General features: G+C 42.2%; 2 protein-coding genes across 14 annotated transcripts in view; one reads left to right on the top strand and one right to left on the bottom strand.

Annotated features, from left to right (window-relative positions):
* LOC122617913 (potassium voltage-gated channel protein Shab) overlaps positions 1 to 4,680 on the bottom strand; it is a 58,074-nt gene extending 53,394 nt beyond the window's left edge. For 10 of the 13 annotated variants that reach the window (XR_006325982.1, XM_043793971.1, XM_043793959.1 and 7 more), the window contains exons 1-2: positions 4,658 to 4,680; positions 2,072 to 2,257 (exon numbers count right to left, since the gene is read on the bottom strand). The gene's annotated coding sequence lies outside the window, so the exon portion shown is untranslated. The other 3 variants (XM_043793962.1, XM_043793961.1, XM_043793960.1) reach the window with 3 other exon arrangements.
* A 3,031-nt stretch (positions 4,681 to 7,711) lies between these two features.
* Positions 7,712 to 16,203, top strand: LOC122617341 (protein spaetzle 5). The gene is made up of 6 exons (XM_043793172.1): positions 7,712 to 7,991; positions 10,564 to 10,708; positions 10,765 to 10,919; positions 12,936 to 13,199; positions 13,544 to 14,059; positions 15,735 to 16,203. Exons 2-6 carry the CDS (start codon positions 10,646 to 10,648, stop codon positions 15,901 to 15,903), a joined length of 1,167 nt encoding a protein of 388 aa, XP_043649107.1. The 5' UTR covers positions 7,712 to 7,991; positions 10,564 to 10,645; the 3' UTR covers positions 15,904 to 16,203.
* Positions 16,204 to 18,706: the final 2,503 nt, after the last annotated feature.

Genomic DNA, 18,706 nt, shown 5'->3' with positions numbered 1-18,706 from the left:
TAAATCATCAGAAGCCCACTCAGGCAGGATTCAATGGGCTGATGCACTTTGCTGATGGGATGGCAATGGGCCTCCATGGGCCACCAGTCCCCGTAATACTTACACCCTAATACCAGCCAGCATATAGCGCACATACTCGTATATCGCGTATTTCTAGGCCCTGTCGCTGTTTGTCATATGCGATTCGGCTGCTTGCCAAATATTGATTATGTGCCCCCAAACATGAATGGAAGCGCGCTTCGCTGACTCCGCTCAAGTGGAGGTGGAGATGGTGGTGGAGATGGTGGTGGAGATGACGGTGGATTCCGGGGGACAGGGACACAATCCGGAGGTCTGGAGCTTGGAAAAGGGGCGAGATAAGCCCGAACTTTGGCGTATGCACGTCATCAGGACGAAGAAAAAAGCACATCCGGGATAACTAATGTGCAGGCAAAAAACTATAAACGAACGGATGGATAGCGGATTAGAAGGGTGGCCTCCAATCCAGTTAACAACTTTAATGGGCCAAATAAGCGATGCCACACTTGGCCAACGCTAATAAAAGCCCAACTTGTCGACCTAATGGGCCATGAACATTAACAAATACTGGCAAACTTTCTCTCATTCCTCAGCCATTCCATTGTTTGCTGAAATACCAAGAGCTCAATGGCGGGACAAATCATTTAAAGCCACAACAATTTATACATTTGAAGCCAAAACTTACAAAGCCGCAAAAACTGCTGGTAAATGCCCCAGAAATGCAGCGTAGAATTTTCATGCAGCATCATGCTGCTCCCATGGCTGTGCTGAATAATTTGGAGCTGCCATAAAAATGTCAGACTGCAACGGTCTCGTATTTATTTCGACAGCCCGAACAATTCATAGCTTTTAACTGGCAACAGTGCAAAGATAAATAAGTACGAGCGCGCAGACCGAAGTCCCAATTTATGGACTACCTTCAGGACCAACTTTCTGCTGAGTGGCAGTCAGAGATATTGGCTAACAATCATAACAAAGCCAAATAGATACAAATATGCTAGCTCTGTACTTATTTGGGTTCCCAAACGTTTTCATTTCTCTTGGTTCTTCAACGCAGAGTCAGAGTTGGTAGCTTCCAGTTCATATACTTATAGGAAATTTGGAAACCACTGATTTAAATCACAATATATTACGGCTGAACAACATGTTTGTCTACTTCCAATTTAGCATACGCTGATTTGCAGATTATGAGAGAGTGTTCGAGTGCACCTACTGCTTTTGCCATGCTTTCCATGCTAACAGGCTTTTCCGCTTCACTAGCTCCAGACAAGCCCAACAAGCCCAGCAATCCCAGCAATCCTGTCAATCCCTTTGGAAAGCTTTCACTTGGCCAAAATTGGTCTGGATGTGGGCCACGCCTTCTGAGCACGGAAACAAAATTGGCAAACCATTAAGAAGCGTGCACTGTTGTTGTTTACACATCTAAAGCAATTTTATCACCTGCGAACAATGTTTGCACTAAGTATATTTTATGGCCCAGCCTCGCCCAGAAGAATTTTCCCCATAAAGTACCGAAACATTGCCTTTCTCCGCTTTTTCCTGCTGCAGGTGAAAAGGCCCAAAAAGGGGCGAAAACGCTCCGCCTTATCACAATATTTGCGGCACATCCACATCGCTTGATTATTGGCTTGTCTGTCAACTAGCATGAGTATTATATTATTTTTATTCCTTATCTAGGTGGAAGGGGGGTATCCCACATAGGTGCCATTAAGGCCGTTTGACAACCTGGGAAATGTGTTTGCGCAGCTCCAATAATTGTGGCCGATTAACGGCCCAACGCAAAAGGACTCCAACTGTGGAACTGTGGCAAACCTGAGCAAGTAGCATGTCAAATTACAAACGCTAATTGACTCGTAAAGTTGCGAAAAGTGCGGCACGAGTCAAGGTATTGATTATATTAGCATAAGTCCATAAAGAAAAGTATGCAGGAAATGCCCCAAAGATTTTACTGAATTTACTGAATTAACCAAAGAAAATGCTGCACTATTTTCCAGCACTTCTAATTGCTGCGTTTTATTTAAAATAGTACGTATTAATATTAACTTTTACTCACCAACTAAAGAGTATTAACTTCACTCGCGTCTTGTTAGGGGTTTACTTAGGGGTTTGCTTAAGCTTTGATTAAGTTTTTGATTTGTGTTTATTTGTTATAGCATAGGAATATATTTACTTTACATTTTCCAATTGTATTAGGAGAATTTGTATTTTAGGGAAAATATTTGTCACAGACACACACGCGCTGGAAAACAAAGAAAACTCATATTACTTTACACTTTTTTTTGTTTTGAATTTTGAATGGTACACTTGTTTTATTCGGCGCATTAGCATTATGGTAATGCCAGTCCTAGTGCGGACTTTTCTTTTCCGCCAGCCTATCTGTCTGCTTTTGGGGCCTTTTTTGCTTTCTTTTGGCTTTTCTTTTCCTTTTTCCCGTCTGTATTTGTATGCGTACGTATTTGGTGTATTTGGGTGGTACACGCCTTACTTCACCGAGGGAAAACACTTTTCTTGCGGCCCCGACACTCACAATTCAAATGAACTTCAATTCGGTATTATATTTTCTGTTGTTTTGTTTGCTGTTCCATTGTTTCGATTTTATTACACATTTGCCCTGCCTGTGGAAAATGCGGTGTAAGAGTGTGTGTGTGTGTACGGTGTGTGTTCGGTGTGTAGAGTGGTGTTCGGCGTGGTGGAGGGACAGGATTGGGGGGGGGCGTTTTCCGATTTTCCGCTGCTCACGCACACAGTTTTTTCCAAGCACAGCACGCTCCAAAGTCTAGCCACGAACTGAAAGCGTCGGGGAAACTCCAAACTCGAGCAGCAGGAAAAGCGGAAAACCGAGAAGCTTCCAATGTCAATGCGAAGCCAATCCTTTGTACGAGGAATGTGTTATTTTGGAAGGCCCAAACCTCCTGGAAAAGCCTCGCTCTCGCGCTCTCTCTCACTCTGTCTCTCTCTCGCTCTCTCTCTCTCTCACTTTCTCTGCTGCCGCTGGCTCGGAAAATTCGCTCTCTCTTATTTGGGACTTTCCTCTCTCCCGCTGGTTTGTTTTCCCTGTTGTGCGTGCAATATGACAACTACATTCCGCCCCGAAAGAAATAAGTTTTGAAGTTTTCAAAGTAGATTTTCACTTGCAAACTTTAATTAATATGAATGTTTCGCAGGCCCACCTACTTGTATGTTTTCCGATCTCTCTCTCTCTCTGTTTTCCTTTTTGATTTTCCTGCTTTTCATTTCGCTGGCTTTTCATTTTCTGGCTAAATTTATTGGCCGTGCGGGCGTGCTTTTTTGTTAAAAATAGCCGCCATAGCCTCGCGATGCGTCGGCAGCCTCAGCGACAGCATCAAGTTCAGATGGGTTCTATTTTCTTTTTTAATTTTTTTTTTATTTTGGGAGGGGGGTGGTGGTGTCTTCATGGAGAGAGAAAGCCAACTTTTGACCTTAGTCAAGCGAAAAGTGTGCTGTGCCCACCTGTCTTTGCTTGTTTGTGTGTGTTCGTAATCTTTTAAGCGACTAATTGGCCAAGTTGCGTTGTGGCTGCCAAATAATTCAGGCAACTGCAACTACTCGGCTAATTACGAGCCATGAATGAATAATCAAGGGGAGACTTTGGCCCCCAATTTCAAAAGCAACAACACAGCCGAGCTGAGCAGAGTAGAACCCCCTGGAAACCCGAAACCGAAACTGAAACCCAAACCCAAACCCAAACCACCCAGGAAGCCCCAATCGCTGGCACATGAATTTATGATTTCGCTGGCCGTGTTTTGCTATTGCCTTTATGATTATTGCGACGCCGCGTCTGTTGTCTGGCTTTTCCTATTCAGGCTATTCAGACTATTCAGACTATTCGGTCTATTCAGACTTTGCAGACTTTTCCCGCCTGACGCCAACTAGCAACCCCCGTTTAACCGTTGTCAATCATATGACCCTGTTTTTCGGTGCTTCGCTGCTTCGATGATCTGGTGTTTTGACTCCCGTTTGGCAATTTGTTTTGTTACCCCGACAAATGAGGCTTTGTAGTTTTTGCGACACAACTTCCCCTTAAAATGCTGGCTTCGCATTATTAATGTCCTGTGACCCCAAAAGAAAATAAAAAGAAATAGCTACAAATTCTTGGAGTTTTCCGCAGCAGCTTCTGTTCGTAAGAAAAATCAATTGATTGACTCCGATGGCCACATTTTCTGCACTTTTGAACGCGTCACTAGAAATTTTAGATTTCGGATTAGACGTTTCGGCATTTGTGCTTTCATTTGCTTTTGCTTTCTCCTCGCAAATCTCTCTCTTGTCACACTTGATTTATTTTCGAAATTTTTAATTTTTCCTCATTGACTTCTTGGCATTTTTTCACGATTTTCCGCGCACACACAAACTCAAACACACGCACACTTTTTTCTTATTATTTTTTGCCTTTTCGCCTTTTTGCCAGGCCAGTAGTTGCATTGGATTGGTAACAGTTGCTGGCCAGCCGCCGATTGACTGCCCAACTGACCAAGTGACCAACCGACAAAACAGCCAGCCAAACACGAGGCACACGACGTCCGCCGAACGAGGCGTCCAATGTTAAGTATACGCCGTGTGACACACGACCGAACCGAGTCCTCAGGCACCAGAAAGCCAAAGCCACCAGCAAGCCACCCACCACACGTCCGTTCTCAGCTGTGGCCCAGCGCTTTTGAGAGCGTTCCGCCGGAGCCACTGCAGCCGGATCCGGCGCTGCCGACACCTCGCCGACGCCGTGGTGAGTTTCCCGACCAGCTGATGGCCGATGAGCACACGGCGTTTCGAAGAGCCACCAGGAGCGGAGGGTCTGGGAGCAGCACCAGAGCAAACGGGGGTTAAAACCGAAAATACCAGGTGTTTGGTCTGAACTTTTAGACAGAAATGGCGCTATTATACAGAAGCATTCCTAATTCTATTAATAAGTAAGCATGAATAACAAATTACTGATTAAGTTGTTATTGTAGTTTACACATAATGCGGAATTAAGCACAAACAGATTCTAACGCTAATTTAGTAGAGACCGTTCACAACATGAAATATCTTCCCAAATGATTGCGTCAAATTCGTGTGGAGTTTTTTTCAAAATAAAATATCCTGTAGCCCATTCAAACTTATTAAGTTCGCATTATTTATGGGCGTTTAGTTTAAATGACAGGCGTCGACGCGGAGAAGGAGAAACATAAGACGGTTTATCGTGCTGAAATCACAGGCATATGCTTTTCTTTTGCGCTATCCTGTTTATCTGAAGGACATGTGGTGAAAAGTTCCTGCTTCCCTTTTGGTTTTCCCCGCACCTTGGCTTTTCTTTGGCCGCCTTGACCAGTCATGAATATAAATTATGCCCTAAGTGACAGGAGGAGGCTGTTATGGCAAAACAATCATAAAAGACACCCGGCGAATCGCTTTTAGGTTTTAATAGTGTTGCTATGCGCAACGCAGCGAATGGCGTTTGATAATGTATGCGAAAACATATTTGCACATTGTTTTATAAACTGTTAAAATATATAGGTTCAGTCATAGAATAAAAGAGTCTTTAAATGTGGCGTTGGACATATCGTTGATACGTAAGTAATGCGTTTTTTAAGTCCCTTACAGATGAACAAGATTATACAAATAAGGTGAAAATAAGATAAGAATTAAATCATAATAAATTGTAATAATAATTTGTTTTGAACATGTTTTTGCTGTTTTGCTAATAAATAAAATTTGATTAACTACACTTTCAAACAAACTTGTTGTCTCATATTACTCAGCTTTTGACAGGCAACAATCGAAGATCACAACCAAAGAAGCGATTGGCGCGCGATTCTCTAGCGTTTTCGAGGCGGCTTCGATGCGTATCTTGTTTTGGGCGAGAAACCCCATAAAATAAGCCGATCTTTAAGCTATAACCATTACGTCACGGGCAGCGGATAATGTGCGGCGGGTTAGTGGGTCGAAAATAATGCGACAGAGGTACGAATCGCCCGGAGCAATCGACGGATTTAATGGTTTCGTTGGCATTGAGTTGGCAGACCCAGCCCCTAATTAACCCTTTCGCAATTGCAGCTAAGCCCTAAAACGGCGAAGGCGTTGGGAAGTTTGGGGGTGTGGTCCCTCCATGTGTTGCATACATTCGTACATATGTAACCGCGTTAGTTTTAGGTATCGAATGATGGCTTTGGTCCCGATACCTTGGGCTCGGAGTTTGATTAATGAGCGGCTTAAGTGAATCTCAAATCGAATCTGAGCCTGCTCGGCCGGCAGACTGATGAAGTCACTAATTTGACTTAAAAACGCATTAAATACCATTTTCGATAAGAGCTCGGAGCTCCCCATATCGTGATTTCGGCGAGGGTTTTCCCGTACTTTTCTGCCCCTCGGTCTAGGTCGCGTCTTTGTGAAAGTTGTGCAAAATTAGAGCCCAAAAAAACCAAAATTAAACGATGAAACCCATAAGGCGATGGATAAAATTCCAAAAACGCCTCGGAAGATTTGAGAGTGCAAAGCTCGTGCTTTATGGGACATTGCCTATTGGCAATCAGCTGTTAACATAAATAATGCTCGAGATTGTGGGCAGTGGACTAAGGGATACCCTGTGAGTAAGTCATGTGAGCTTACCCATTTTATATATTAAATATTGACTTTATTTATTTCTGGGATAATCTAAGTTAAATTGCTTCATTTTTTATGATTGGAAAATCTCGAAAATCTTACTTGTATATTTTTGCTATATATAGCTTATAGTAAAAGCCACATTTATAATTTAAGCCTATGTTAGTTTAAAACTTATATAAAGTATTCGTATCTCTGAATCTTTTTCCAAGTATAAGTTTATTTGTGCTTTTTTCCAAAACATGTACACACATATTATAAATATTCATTACTTTTAAATAAAGTGACCGAGAAATTACTGCTGGTCGCTTTCTTATTATTGCTAAGCTAAGTAAATAATTATTAGAAATTGAAAAAAAAAAAAAACAAATAAATAAATAAGAAAGAGCAGATATCCCAATATACCTATGCTTGGAGTATGCTCCATAATTCCAGCTTAGGCAATGCACAAAATTGATTTAAATGTCTTTGCCGTGGGACAAAATCGTAGGTAACTCCTACAATTGTGCGTGGTCTTGGCCATTAAAAGCCTTTTCTTGCCAACATTCAATGTCTGGGCCGGAGGCAGCGCCAAATCAAATCAAATCAACGGCAGCCGTCACAAATCTGCGACAGATAAAAGCTGTTAAATGACCTTCATTGGCCATAAAACATCCAAATTCATCGGCCGAACAATGAGCCGTATCTATGGGCCAAAACCGGCGGCAACGACGAACAACAATTGGCGAGCAGAAAAATTAACAATTTAAATAAATTCACTTTATTGCAGTTCGCATATTGGCGACAATGTAAAATAAACAATAAATGTGTTCAATAAATAAGGCCCACGTCATATTGAATGGCTCGAACCACTGGACTTCCGGTCTTGAATCGGGCCAAAAAAAAAATATTATGCTATGTGGCCAACGACATGAATCACGGGCCAAAAAGTTCAAAGGCTAAATTGAGCGATTAGACTGGGAGATCAGAGCTGGCTATATCTTTGGCCATATAGCTCTGCTCCGACATAAGCTCTGCTTTTCTCTGCCTTTTTTCCGAGTTCGCAGCTCTGGGCCGCTGTTAACTTGGCTAAGACCGCTCAGTTGGCTACGAGCTGCCGCCGTGAGCATTGGCAAACGCGTGAAACGGAAAAAACGTTAACGAAACCGAAAGCCCAAAATCAAAAACCGAAATATCCGCGCTCTTCGGTACGTGTTAAGTTTTTTAATTAGTAGAATTTTCAAGTGAGTTCGGTGGCAAAAAGAGAAAATAATTCACCAAAATACAAAGAGCATAGCTAAGCTCGGCAGAAGTGCACAAAGTGATCAAAAACATTATCCAAATACTACTGCAAATAAAACTGCAAAAAGAGCCAAACAAATCAAAAAGCTGCACACTAGGTGAGTAATTAATAAAGCAAATAATTTAATTCCCAGCGTAAGCTAATAAATTTCATTGGTTCGTCTGATTTATTGTAGCGCTAGATTGCTTTTTTCTTGTTGTCTTTTTTTTTTTGTATTCACTTGTAACCAAAATGTTAGGAAACCAGCAAACACAAATTAAATCAAAGCGATCACAAAGCAAAATCCACAAAAAATGCAGACAACACTTTGGGTAAATACAAACAAAATATAATCAAGTGGGGAGAAAAAACCTGGCCGCAGCCTTGAAAAGTCGTGCTTAATTTCTTAGCTAAATGCAGGCATAAAATATATGTTTATATAATTATAATGAAGCCCAGCTATTTGTCTGCCTCCAATCGAATCCATTGTCTTAGTCCCTAAATTAGCTTCAAATAGCCCAGCCTCTTTGTGGTGGAAAATAATGCAGAGGTATTTGGGATATAATGTCCAATGAAGAAGTCTATCTCATAGATATATTATAAGTATAGAAATAAGGCTAGATAGCAAGAAAGTTTCCTATGCCAAAAACAGAAGAAGTAAAGACTTAACCATCACTTATATTAATTAAATAACATTATATTTAATTAGCAGCATTTCATTTCATTTCATTCAGCTCTTTTTGTAGCCTAATTGAAGCATTAGCAATTAGTTGGCAACAAAGTATCTTCTCCCCTGTAAAAGTGCCAATCGGGTGAATAAGTGGGAATGTCTGGGCAAGACGAAGATAAAGATCCGACAATCGATCATTACTCAGGCACTCAGGCGGGGTATAATCAATTAAATATAGATAGATGATTTTGCGGCACAAATCATTCAAATAAATTGAATGGAGCCCAGCGATTTTGAGCACTCAATTTCGGAAATGGAGCCGCAACCAATGGATTAGCGGCTAAAGCTTGGTCAGAGATCTTTAACAATTTCATTAACTTTTGGCCCGTCGGCCTAATGATGTGCAAATGGCCCAAAACACACCATAAAACACACAGCCACTAAAGTTGCCAAGGGAAACAATGCCAAACAACTTCTTTTGGCCGCTCTGTGATTTATGAGGCGATCGCCTGGCGCAACTTCGCCATCGGGGAAATACCAGCAATACTCGTACGTGGGTGTAGCCATGTGCAAGACTCCATTAGCAGATCGCAGACACTAAATCTGGCTTCGGTGCACAGAAGAAAACATGATTGGAAACGTAGTTTCAAAATATCTAAGCTATTTTAGCTATTTTAAGCTTCAAAGCGAACTTAGAGAAACATAGGTTCGCATACAAATTGTATGGGCACATTAAGCCTAGTTTAAATGTTTAATATTGAAGTCTTAACCGAGAACTTATTCAAATATAATTTTCCCTTTTATTTATATTATTCAAATATTTATTTTCTGTGTATCTGATCGGACACCTTGTCATTGGCGCTTGATTGCTGACTGATTTGTTTTGCTTGCCTCGTGCAAAAGAGCCTGTGATCCCGGAAATCCTATCGCAACTGGTGGCAGGTGTTTTTGTATCGGTATAAATTCCAATTGATACTAGAATGTTCACTGTTTTTACAGGCAGCCAATGTCTGAGTGTTAAAGGCAATTGCCATTTGTTCTATAAATAATTGTGGTACACATTTTATTGAAACTAAAGCAGAACTTGACACGAAATCCGGTTTTTACCATTGACTGTAACAGCACTTGATCTGATCACTTGTTACCATGCTATAATAATAATTAAAATAATTGTATAACATTTTTAGGTTATTTTAAGCTTACTACGTGAATTATGTCAGCTGTTAATTTACGTTAAATTAGGGAATTTTGAATTTTTTCAGATTTTAAGAGTAGATTTCTATACGTGAATTACTTTGGGATTTTTTACTAAGCTAACTCGTATAAAATCGTGGTTAAGTACCGAAAACTGTTCAGTTATCTTTTAGTTTCCGCAACAAAAACTTATTTTAAAATTAAATATATATTATCTTTAATAGTTGGTAACTTATCACTTTAATATCGCGACATTTCTTGCATTGATCTTATCTTAAATTGTCTCTAAAACATCCAATTGAATTGCCGCCACTTTAAAATTCCGCTTAGAAGCGCTAATAAATCATTAAAGTTTATAAACATTGTCATTAGCTGACAGCTCGGGTTGCCAATTGAGAACGCCCCCCAACGCAGGGGGGCGTGACCAGTCCATTATCTCCGCGGCGTATACTTAATCTACGTATACTTAATCTTGTTGTCTTGAGCTTGTTCGTCACTTTCACTTTTGGTAATTTATATTCGCTATTTACGGCAGTTGTTCGAGTTGTTTTGTTTGGGTTGTGTTTGCTCAAGAGACTGTCGTGATGTAGTTCGTGTTTAAGTTATTGTTTTAGTTGTTGATTGTTTGAGTTAACAATAAGCCCAAGTGAACTCTGGGCAACAAATAAGCACTTTGGGGCATTTCCGCTGCGGAAAAACCATCAGTCTGATGGTTTTGTCTGCTTCGTGTCCCCATGGAAATGGTGTGAAAAATGGTCGTGTATTTGCCATTTTTTGCGACTAATATTTGACCAAATAACTTATGGCAGTTTCTCTTTCGCTTCAGATAACCGAATTCGCGTTGAAGACAGTTGTTGAATCGCAATCGAGTCAAATGCAAATGCAAATCGACGGCGAATGAATTGACAATGACAAAGAGTATTAGACGTCCGCCCCCCTTTAGTTGTAACCAAGTTCTCCTTACCTATGTGGTGAGTATCCCCTGTCCCAGAACTCCCTAATATACCTCAAAGTCTTCCCTCCACAGATACTAGCTTATACAGTAGCCGCCCACAGCTCGCCCCCGCCATGTGGCCTCTATGGAGCCCCGCCTTGCCAGTTCCTCCCGGCGCCACCTGGCCAAACGCCCACCTGTGCCCGTCCAGGAAAGACGTACTGCGAGCACGCCGATAACTATCCCACGTGAGTACAGTATCCTAAGGGACTAGCACTGTTTAAGTGAGATTTTATTAAATCTAAACCCTAAAAGTTCCATAGGAAATAGGGGATATACCAGTATTCTTCTTTGTTAAGTTACCAGACTTACACAAACCACAAATAAACTGATGTTTATTATGTATTCTTGCGAACTAAGAAAGCATCTTTAAAGTTACCCAAAACTGCATTTTATTTCACTACTAATTAAAGTTGAAATTAGCGTGTTGATTTCTAAATCAAATAGCGCAAAACCAATCAGTGTCATTACCGTAAGCATATGAGCAAAAATATCACTAAATGCATAAAACAAAAGGCTTGGCTGCCATCAATATTCATTTCATTGAAATGCATTTCAAACAAATGTTTGGCCACGAGACAAATCCGATTCCAATTTAATTCGCTATAGAAATCGAAACTTGTTCGCTGGCATCGCATTAGCATAGGAGCATCGAGTAAGTATCTTTTGTGGCTGCTTCCGCGACAAGCTCTCAGATACTGAGATACTCAGATGCCGAGATACTGAGTTATTCAGATGCTGAGATACTCGAAGTGATGCGGTTTGGGTGCTTCTGCTCTCAGCCTGCTGGGCGAATGCCTTGACCCAATAAACTTGAATTGACAGTTCAAGACACTTTTTGTTTGGCTCCAACTAGCACTAGCACATATGTAGTATCTGGCATAGCTTTGGCGACTATCCGACGACGACTGGCCGCGTGCTTCTCGAATATTTATGAATGCCTCCAATGAATAATCGTGTCTTCGGGGCATCATAAGTTGCTTGGACCGGCGTTTTGGCGCGTGAGCCAGGGTATTTTGGGTGTGCTTCAGATTTCTTCGCAGAACAACGTGTTTTTTTCAATGAATAAAACATGCTGCTTATATTGATGTTTTAAAACTATTTGTGTTATATATCTGATAAGACTTGGGACTTTAAGATATTGTTTCAAGTTGGGGATCCTAAACACATACTCACTATTTCGTACACCTATAGTAAATAAAAGCAAACAGATTATTTATTACATTTTGACTGTAAGAAAGGACTCACTTAAGATCTTATCATGGTTTTGAGTAACTGCAAAAGGGCTTCCAATGAAAGAGCATCTGTTGTTCACCACATGGCCCTAAAAGTGCATCTTTTGTCTTACGTGCTCAAAGTTGGCTCTCGAATGTTGTAGTTTTGGCTGTTTGTTTATCAGCCGCCTTCACGCGACTGGTTGGCCATGTTTGTCTGTCTATTTTTAGAGCATTTCTTTGGTTCGGATTTAAATAAAATGTGCGTTAGTTGGTAATGGTAATGCGAATGGCTTGATAAGCCCTCGGCGCCGACGCGGCAATTAAATAGGCATTTTTATTACAATGCTTGCATTGGAATTTCTGTGTGTTGCATAATTTCCAAAAAAAATTTAAGTTATGGGGAAGCCCCAAGCGGGTTTTTTACTATATAAATATAGGTGGGGTCTTTCCCGCCCCTTAACCCTTACCTTTCTCTGCCTGTTTATGTGGCACGTGACGTGCATGCGATGCCTGTTGATAAGAAAAGTTAAATACACATAAAACCGAGCCACTGCCAATTTATTATTTACGATGTCTGCGCCTCCCAATTTTTTGTGGTTTTTTGTTTTTTTTTTTTGGCTTACCCGGCGGCCGCATATTAATTATGATACTCATATTTGATTTGGCTTGGGCAACGCCGCAATTACCATTTCCATACCAATTTCTGGCACTTGTCAGTCAGACGCTCTGTGACTTGCATAATTCAGTGGCTCCGACAAGTGGCGATGATGCTTTCCCAGCCTGTTAACCATCGCAGCTTGCATCACTCATTGTTTCCCACTGCACGCAGGAAAAAAATCGGAAAATAAGGCCATTTTCCTCTTGTTATGCGCACACAGAAAAGAAATCTTTGCGACCCGTTGCACTTAGTATTATATTGTAAAATTTGTATACTGAGAATCTTTTTAATGGTAATTACAATGAGCCATTTTATTCTATATTTTATAGGTATCTCATCAAGAGCCTCGTTCGGAAGTGGGGCTATGAGGCCGCCACTCTCTTGGTGGACGAGACGTGGGAGGATTTCGCGGCTGTGGCGTGGCACGATACTCCCGTCTTCTACGATCCCAAGTCCATCTTCCCGCCCCGGGATCCCAATGCCCAGGACTTCAATGGATATAGCTATCAGACACCATTCGGTGGCAATGCCCACAGGCCGACTGGCGGTGGCAACTCGCTCTTCGCCAGCAATCCCTCCACGGAAGCGCCCACGTGAGTAACTCGATGAATATGACTAGCAATTTAAGCTCGCCTGTTCCGGTAACTGGGTTTTAATGTTGTCCAAGGTCTTTATTAAGGTTCGATTTGTTTGCACCATAACTTAAAAGAGAAAACTGCAGATCTTGACCTCGAAAGTAGTATTGCTACAATGAATTCATGAGTGGCTTTTAAGAACCTAATTAAAATTGTATTACCCCAAACACACCTCACATATCCTATGATTTTCGAATTAAAAATGCTGACGTGAGGCTATGAAGTTTTAGTTACTTCTATTCGATCATATATATAATTGTTATTGTATTTTTGCATAATTCTATATTTATTGGATTTTGTAGGTACCTTTTGTACACCTCTTCCGGTGGAGGTCAACGCCCGGGCCACCGTTACAACTCCCAGGGCGGAGGCACCTCATCTGCCGGCGGTCACGTGTACTTCAATCGCGGTGGCAAATCGACTCCCTACAACGCCACTCTCTGGCTGAAGCGCTTGGTGCGGGATCTCAGTCGGAAACAGAAGCAGGCCGACGAGGTTAAGGAGGAGGAGGTGGTGCAGCCGGAGGACGAGCAGACGGAGGCGGCCAAGGAGCAGGACGACCCGGCAGAGGATCACTTACAGAGCAAGCGCGATGTCTCGCTCAACATGGATCTCTTGGATATTGTGGGCGTGGATGCGCCCAATCCGCTGAAGAAGCGTTCGCGGACAAAGCGCCAAAGTCCGGGACGCTCCACCCTCTGCCAGACGACCTCGCAGTTCATCACCCCGCAGGCGGCACTGAATAGTCGCGGCAACTGGATGTTCGTGGTCAATGAGCAGAACACCGCGCGCCAAATGGTCAAGGCGGAGCTTTGCGCGTAAGTACTACTTCGGGGTTACTTGGGAAATCGATGGAAGCGTATTTAATGGGATAAAAAATCAGTTTATTCTTGTACGTTTTTCTTTTTTATATAACTTAAGCCCTCTCCATATAAACCAATCATAAACCAATCTATTCAAATCTATTCTACATAAATTTGACGCATGGGTTATGTCTCGGCTAAGCGGCATGTGCACTGCTTGAATGTTCGCGGTTTGAGGACATGATATTTATTTTGCCTTATTTTGAATTTTTATATGCATTATTTAATAAAATTCACTTCAATTCAAATTTGTATGAGCAGACAATTTACAGAAATTCTTACCCTTTGAAAGATCGTTTCTTGTTTCACCACAATCAGTCAAAAATTCTTTATTGAAACGAATGAATTAGTAAAGCCCTTCTATGAATTGTTATTGTGGAAATACTTGGAAGCACTATGGAATAATGTAAGTGACTTGTCCAGCCAGCCTTCCTCGCTCATTACGCGGATTTATTCCTTCTGATTCTGGGGTAACCCCTTCCCAAATTCGGCACTTGTAATCAGTGGCTAGGTGTCATGCCAACCCCATTTCAAAGTTAATAATTCCCAGCGGGGCGTCCGAGGTTTCCCCCTCTCATATTTGTGTGTTTTTTGAGACTAGGGGAAGTCCCTTGCCGGCCATCTCGTTCCTGCATCTATAGCTCTCCCTTTCCCATTGGGCACGTGGTTAGTGCAGGTCGAACTAAGACCGTTTATACGGTGTCATAATTGCGGTTAAACGAATTATCACACCCCGAAAAATGAGTGAGAATACCAAAGCAGGGCACCGTCTGCCATTAGGCCATGTCCTTGTCCGCCGTGTTTCATTCCCCTCTGCTTGGTTCTTCCCCTTTTTATTTTATTTTTTTGGATGCGTGCGCTACTCGAAAAACCTTTCCACACTCATTCGGAAAAAGCGCAAACAAATGGCAGGACCAACAATTGGGGTGAGGTGGTTTCTGTGCTCTGGGTTCTGGGTTCTGGTTCTTTGGGTTGGGTCAACGTTGCCCTAATTGTTGCCCGTTCCCGTCCCGCTCCTCAGTCTCGATGCGAGTCCCCTTTCCCTTCCGCGTTGCCAATGCCACTTGTTGTTGGCACTGAACCCGCTACTTGCCGCAATTTGTTTAACCAAATGGAGTACCTACGCAGGCGCGCATAAATCTTGGCCGAGGAACAGCTGGGAGCAGGGCTACACACAGAGAAATACAAGTATATTTGATATATCTAAATGTATTCATAACACCAGCAGCAGTAAGCGCAAGTATCAGATGTAGTTTGTTAGCTTTATTTTGAGATGAATATCTGAATATCTTTTGTTAGATATTCCAGTGCTTACTAGTATTTATTTGCAGTGCAGCGATTGTACCGTTGCTGCTTCCGCTCAAGCGGCGACTGCGACTCCTTATCAATTACGTACGATTCCCGTTTTAACGAGTTCGTTAAACTTTCAACTCTGGTCCGCCTTGGTCCTCCTTGGTCCGCCTGCAACTGGAGATCTGCGCATTTCCTCCTTCGAAGGAGTCGCAGCCGGCGCTCCTTATTTACGGCCAGCGGCCCACAACTAAATTCTGGGCAATTGTTGATTTTTAGCATTTGGTATTTCGCATTCGCATTCGCATCGGCACTTATACCGAATCCGTTTATTTTCCAGCTCGAACACCTGCTCGAACCTGTGCGAATTGCCCAACGGCTACAACTCGAGATGCGAGCAGAAGTTTGTGCAAAAACGCCTAATTGCGCTCCAGGGCAACGGGCAGAATCTTTACACGGACACGTTCTGGTTTCCCAGTTGCTGTGTCTGCACGATAGCCGCCAATTAAATGTGTCCAGCGGGCGAAGGACGAAGGACACCGTACTCTCAGCGGCGATTTGGCGATTTTGGCAAATTCATATCTGATAACTAAATGATACGAAAACACACACAATACACACAACACCCACACACGAAACACAAAACACTCAATTATCTCTCTCTCATGTAGTTACACAAACACACAATGTAGTTCTTAAAATGTAATTTAAAATCGAAAACATCGAGTGAGGCATGCAAAATTGGATTTATGCCCACAATCCCTTTGAGTTTTGCATAGTAGCATTAGTCTTACCCTGTGAGCGATCTACTGGATATCAAATAAACAAATATTCAAGGCGATGCTTTTTCAACTTAAACGAGATACTCTATTTATTTACGCTTGAATAAGTTTCATGGGTAAGTAAATCATGGGTAAGTAAATCTCATCATATATTTTAATCAAACACAAATGGATATTGCCATTCATCTGCAATAATTAAAAAGTATGCATTAAAGCAAGCTAAAATTGAAAAGGGTCATTCAACTCCGGTCAGTGCAACATAACTCCATAAATCCGAGTAAACTTCGTACTTTCGAGTGAGAGCAGCAAGTCCTGCACATTGCACACGTTTCATTTCCGGGCAAAACACATAATGACACAGGTAGATTTTGAACAAACAATTTTATTAAGCCCTGGGCATAGTGCAAATCGGATTTTGTGGTTTTTAATTAATATAGTTATTCCTTTGGCCGCTTTGGCCAGCCAGCGCAGCCCCAAAGGATTCGCAACTTTTAATTGTGAAATGCGAAAGGGGAAATGGGAATTTTCGCAGCGGCCAGAGCAGCAAAACCCAGCAGCAATCCAGCAACAACACCTGCCGTGCTGCAAATGCAATTGCGTTCCATAAATCCAGAAACAATAATCGTAAAATAACATCAGGTGTCACGCGCACGAAACGCGGTTCAAAAAAGGGGGTCACTCATGCATGGCTTGTTGGGGATCGAGGGATGAGGCTACGGCTGAGGACTGGAGGCCTTCGAGGATACGGCGGCGTGGCTTGTCGAAGGATATGCAATGGCTGTATTGATGGCCGGCATTATTGCCCGATGATGTATGCCCACGTATCCGTGCATCTGTGGCACTGAAAGTGCTCCAGATGGGCCCAGTTGGTGGCAGAGTGGAGACGGCACGGGGAGCAGCTGAAGTTTGAGGATCCTGCATCCTGGCTCCCTGTAAAACATATACTCGTTTTTTATTAGGACAAAGCGGAAGCATGGAACAATTCCTTTGCTATTAATATCCTCGTTCTTATGGACAAGAGTGCCCTTCACCCCATTTGCTCTTATCATAGAGCATCCCAGGTGGCTTAATAAATAGCCGTGCACACTTATGAGTATGACTACTTGCCGCCAGTTGTGCAATATTTCGAGTTGCACCACTGATAAGTCGAAGTTCGAGTGGTGTGCATGGTCGAAAATCTCAATTAAGCCAAGGTGCAACAGCCCCTCGTCCTGTTGTACTACTTATGTTTTGTACCTGTTGTGGAAAACTCTGCTACACACAGTGGGTATTTTCAACTGGCAGCGATTCGAACTGGCACAGTGGGACGGAACCCACCCACAGAGCGGCGTATTGAGGTCCATTCCACACCCCGTGACTCTGCCGAGGGTTAATTTGTCCTCTATAAGGATGTGTATGCGAGCGAGAGAAAACGAGTCCTGCCTGCTTGTATTGTGCGGAGTTTTAGCAATGATTAGCATCACGGAATGGAAAACTATTGTTCCAATACGCAGTCGAAAAACCAGGTAAAAAGGCATTGACAAATCAGGTAAGGATGAGGCCACCAAACAAAACATATCCAACTCACATGGGATGCAAAGGTGAAACTGTTGCAATTAGGGTTTAGGGGAAAAATTATAAAAATAAGTTCGCAATACAGGAATACCTAATGTTTTGATAAATTAATCCCATATATCATTCTTGAAATAAATGAAATATTTACTAAAAACTTTAAGTCTGTATACCTATAAGTTAACAGAGAATAAATGTAAGAGTATGCTTGGTAATTGATGCATTTATATTATTTATGTTATAAAAACAAAAATCTTATTTTAAACTTTGAGCACTTGGAACTATTATTTTCTATAAGATGTGCCAGCTCCAAATTTGATTTTGCCAGTGAAACTTTTTGGCTTGCAGGCTCCTCTAAGGACGGTCAATATCCTTCCCCTCCCCCTTCCCCCCTCAAATCCCTTGAAATCTCCAGCAACAACAGCAACAGCAGTGAGCAGCTGAAGTTTCTGGCAGTCGAACAACAGCAGTAGAGGCGGTCAGAGAGAGAGGGCAACACTGGCGGCTGCCTGGCAACCGAATGGGGAGCGAAAGAGATGTCCTGCTGATGACGAGCAGTGCAGAATGAGGCATCAAAGGCAACAGCAACAACAAGTCAGGAGCAGCAACAGCAACAGCAACAATGCAGCGGCAGCGCTGCCAGCTTCGACTTGTTGTTGTTGTTGTTGTTGTTGCTGTGTGCGTTGTGTATAAAAATTTAACATCTGCTCCTTTCATGATTTCAGTTTCGGAAAACTCAAAACTCGCACAACAACGAGGGCTGTAATGGCACAAATAAAAATATATATGTATGCATCTGTGCGAGTTTGCATCCCTCTCTTTCACTCCGCGTATGCCCGTCTCTCTCTCTCTCTAGCCGCTTGTTGTTGCTGTTAATGCATTTGGCTTGCTTTACTCGTATTACGTGTGCATTTGCCACTCTGAGCTACAAAGAAGGAAAAAAAGGAGAAGAAAACATTGAGATACCCAGATACTCGGA

Source organism: Drosophila teissieri, chromosome 3L (assembly GCF_016746235.2).
Source record: "Drosophila teissieri strain GT53w chromosome 3L, Prin_Dtei_1.1, whole genome shotgun sequence".
Lineage (NCBI taxonomy): Eukaryota > Metazoa > Arthropoda > Insecta > Diptera > Drosophilidae > Drosophila > Drosophila teissieri.
Note: the sequence above shows the minus strand (reverse complement) of the source record. Positions and strands in the feature narration are given on the sequence as shown.

Bases quoted from the DNA above. Each gene is read 5' to 3' on its own strand.
- LOC122617341 (XM_043793172.1), top strand. From the start codon at position 10,646: ATGACAAAGAGTATTAGACGTCCGCCCCCCTTTAGTTGTAACCAAGTT. The intron at 10,709-10,764 runs GTGAGTATCCCC...TTCCCTCCACAG, and splicing joins AAGTTCTCCTTACCTATGTG to ATACTAGCTTATACAGTAGC. The intron at 10,920-12,935 runs GTGAGTACAGTA...TATATTTTATAG, and splicing joins CACGCCGATAACTATCCCAC to GTATCTCATCAAGAGCCTCG.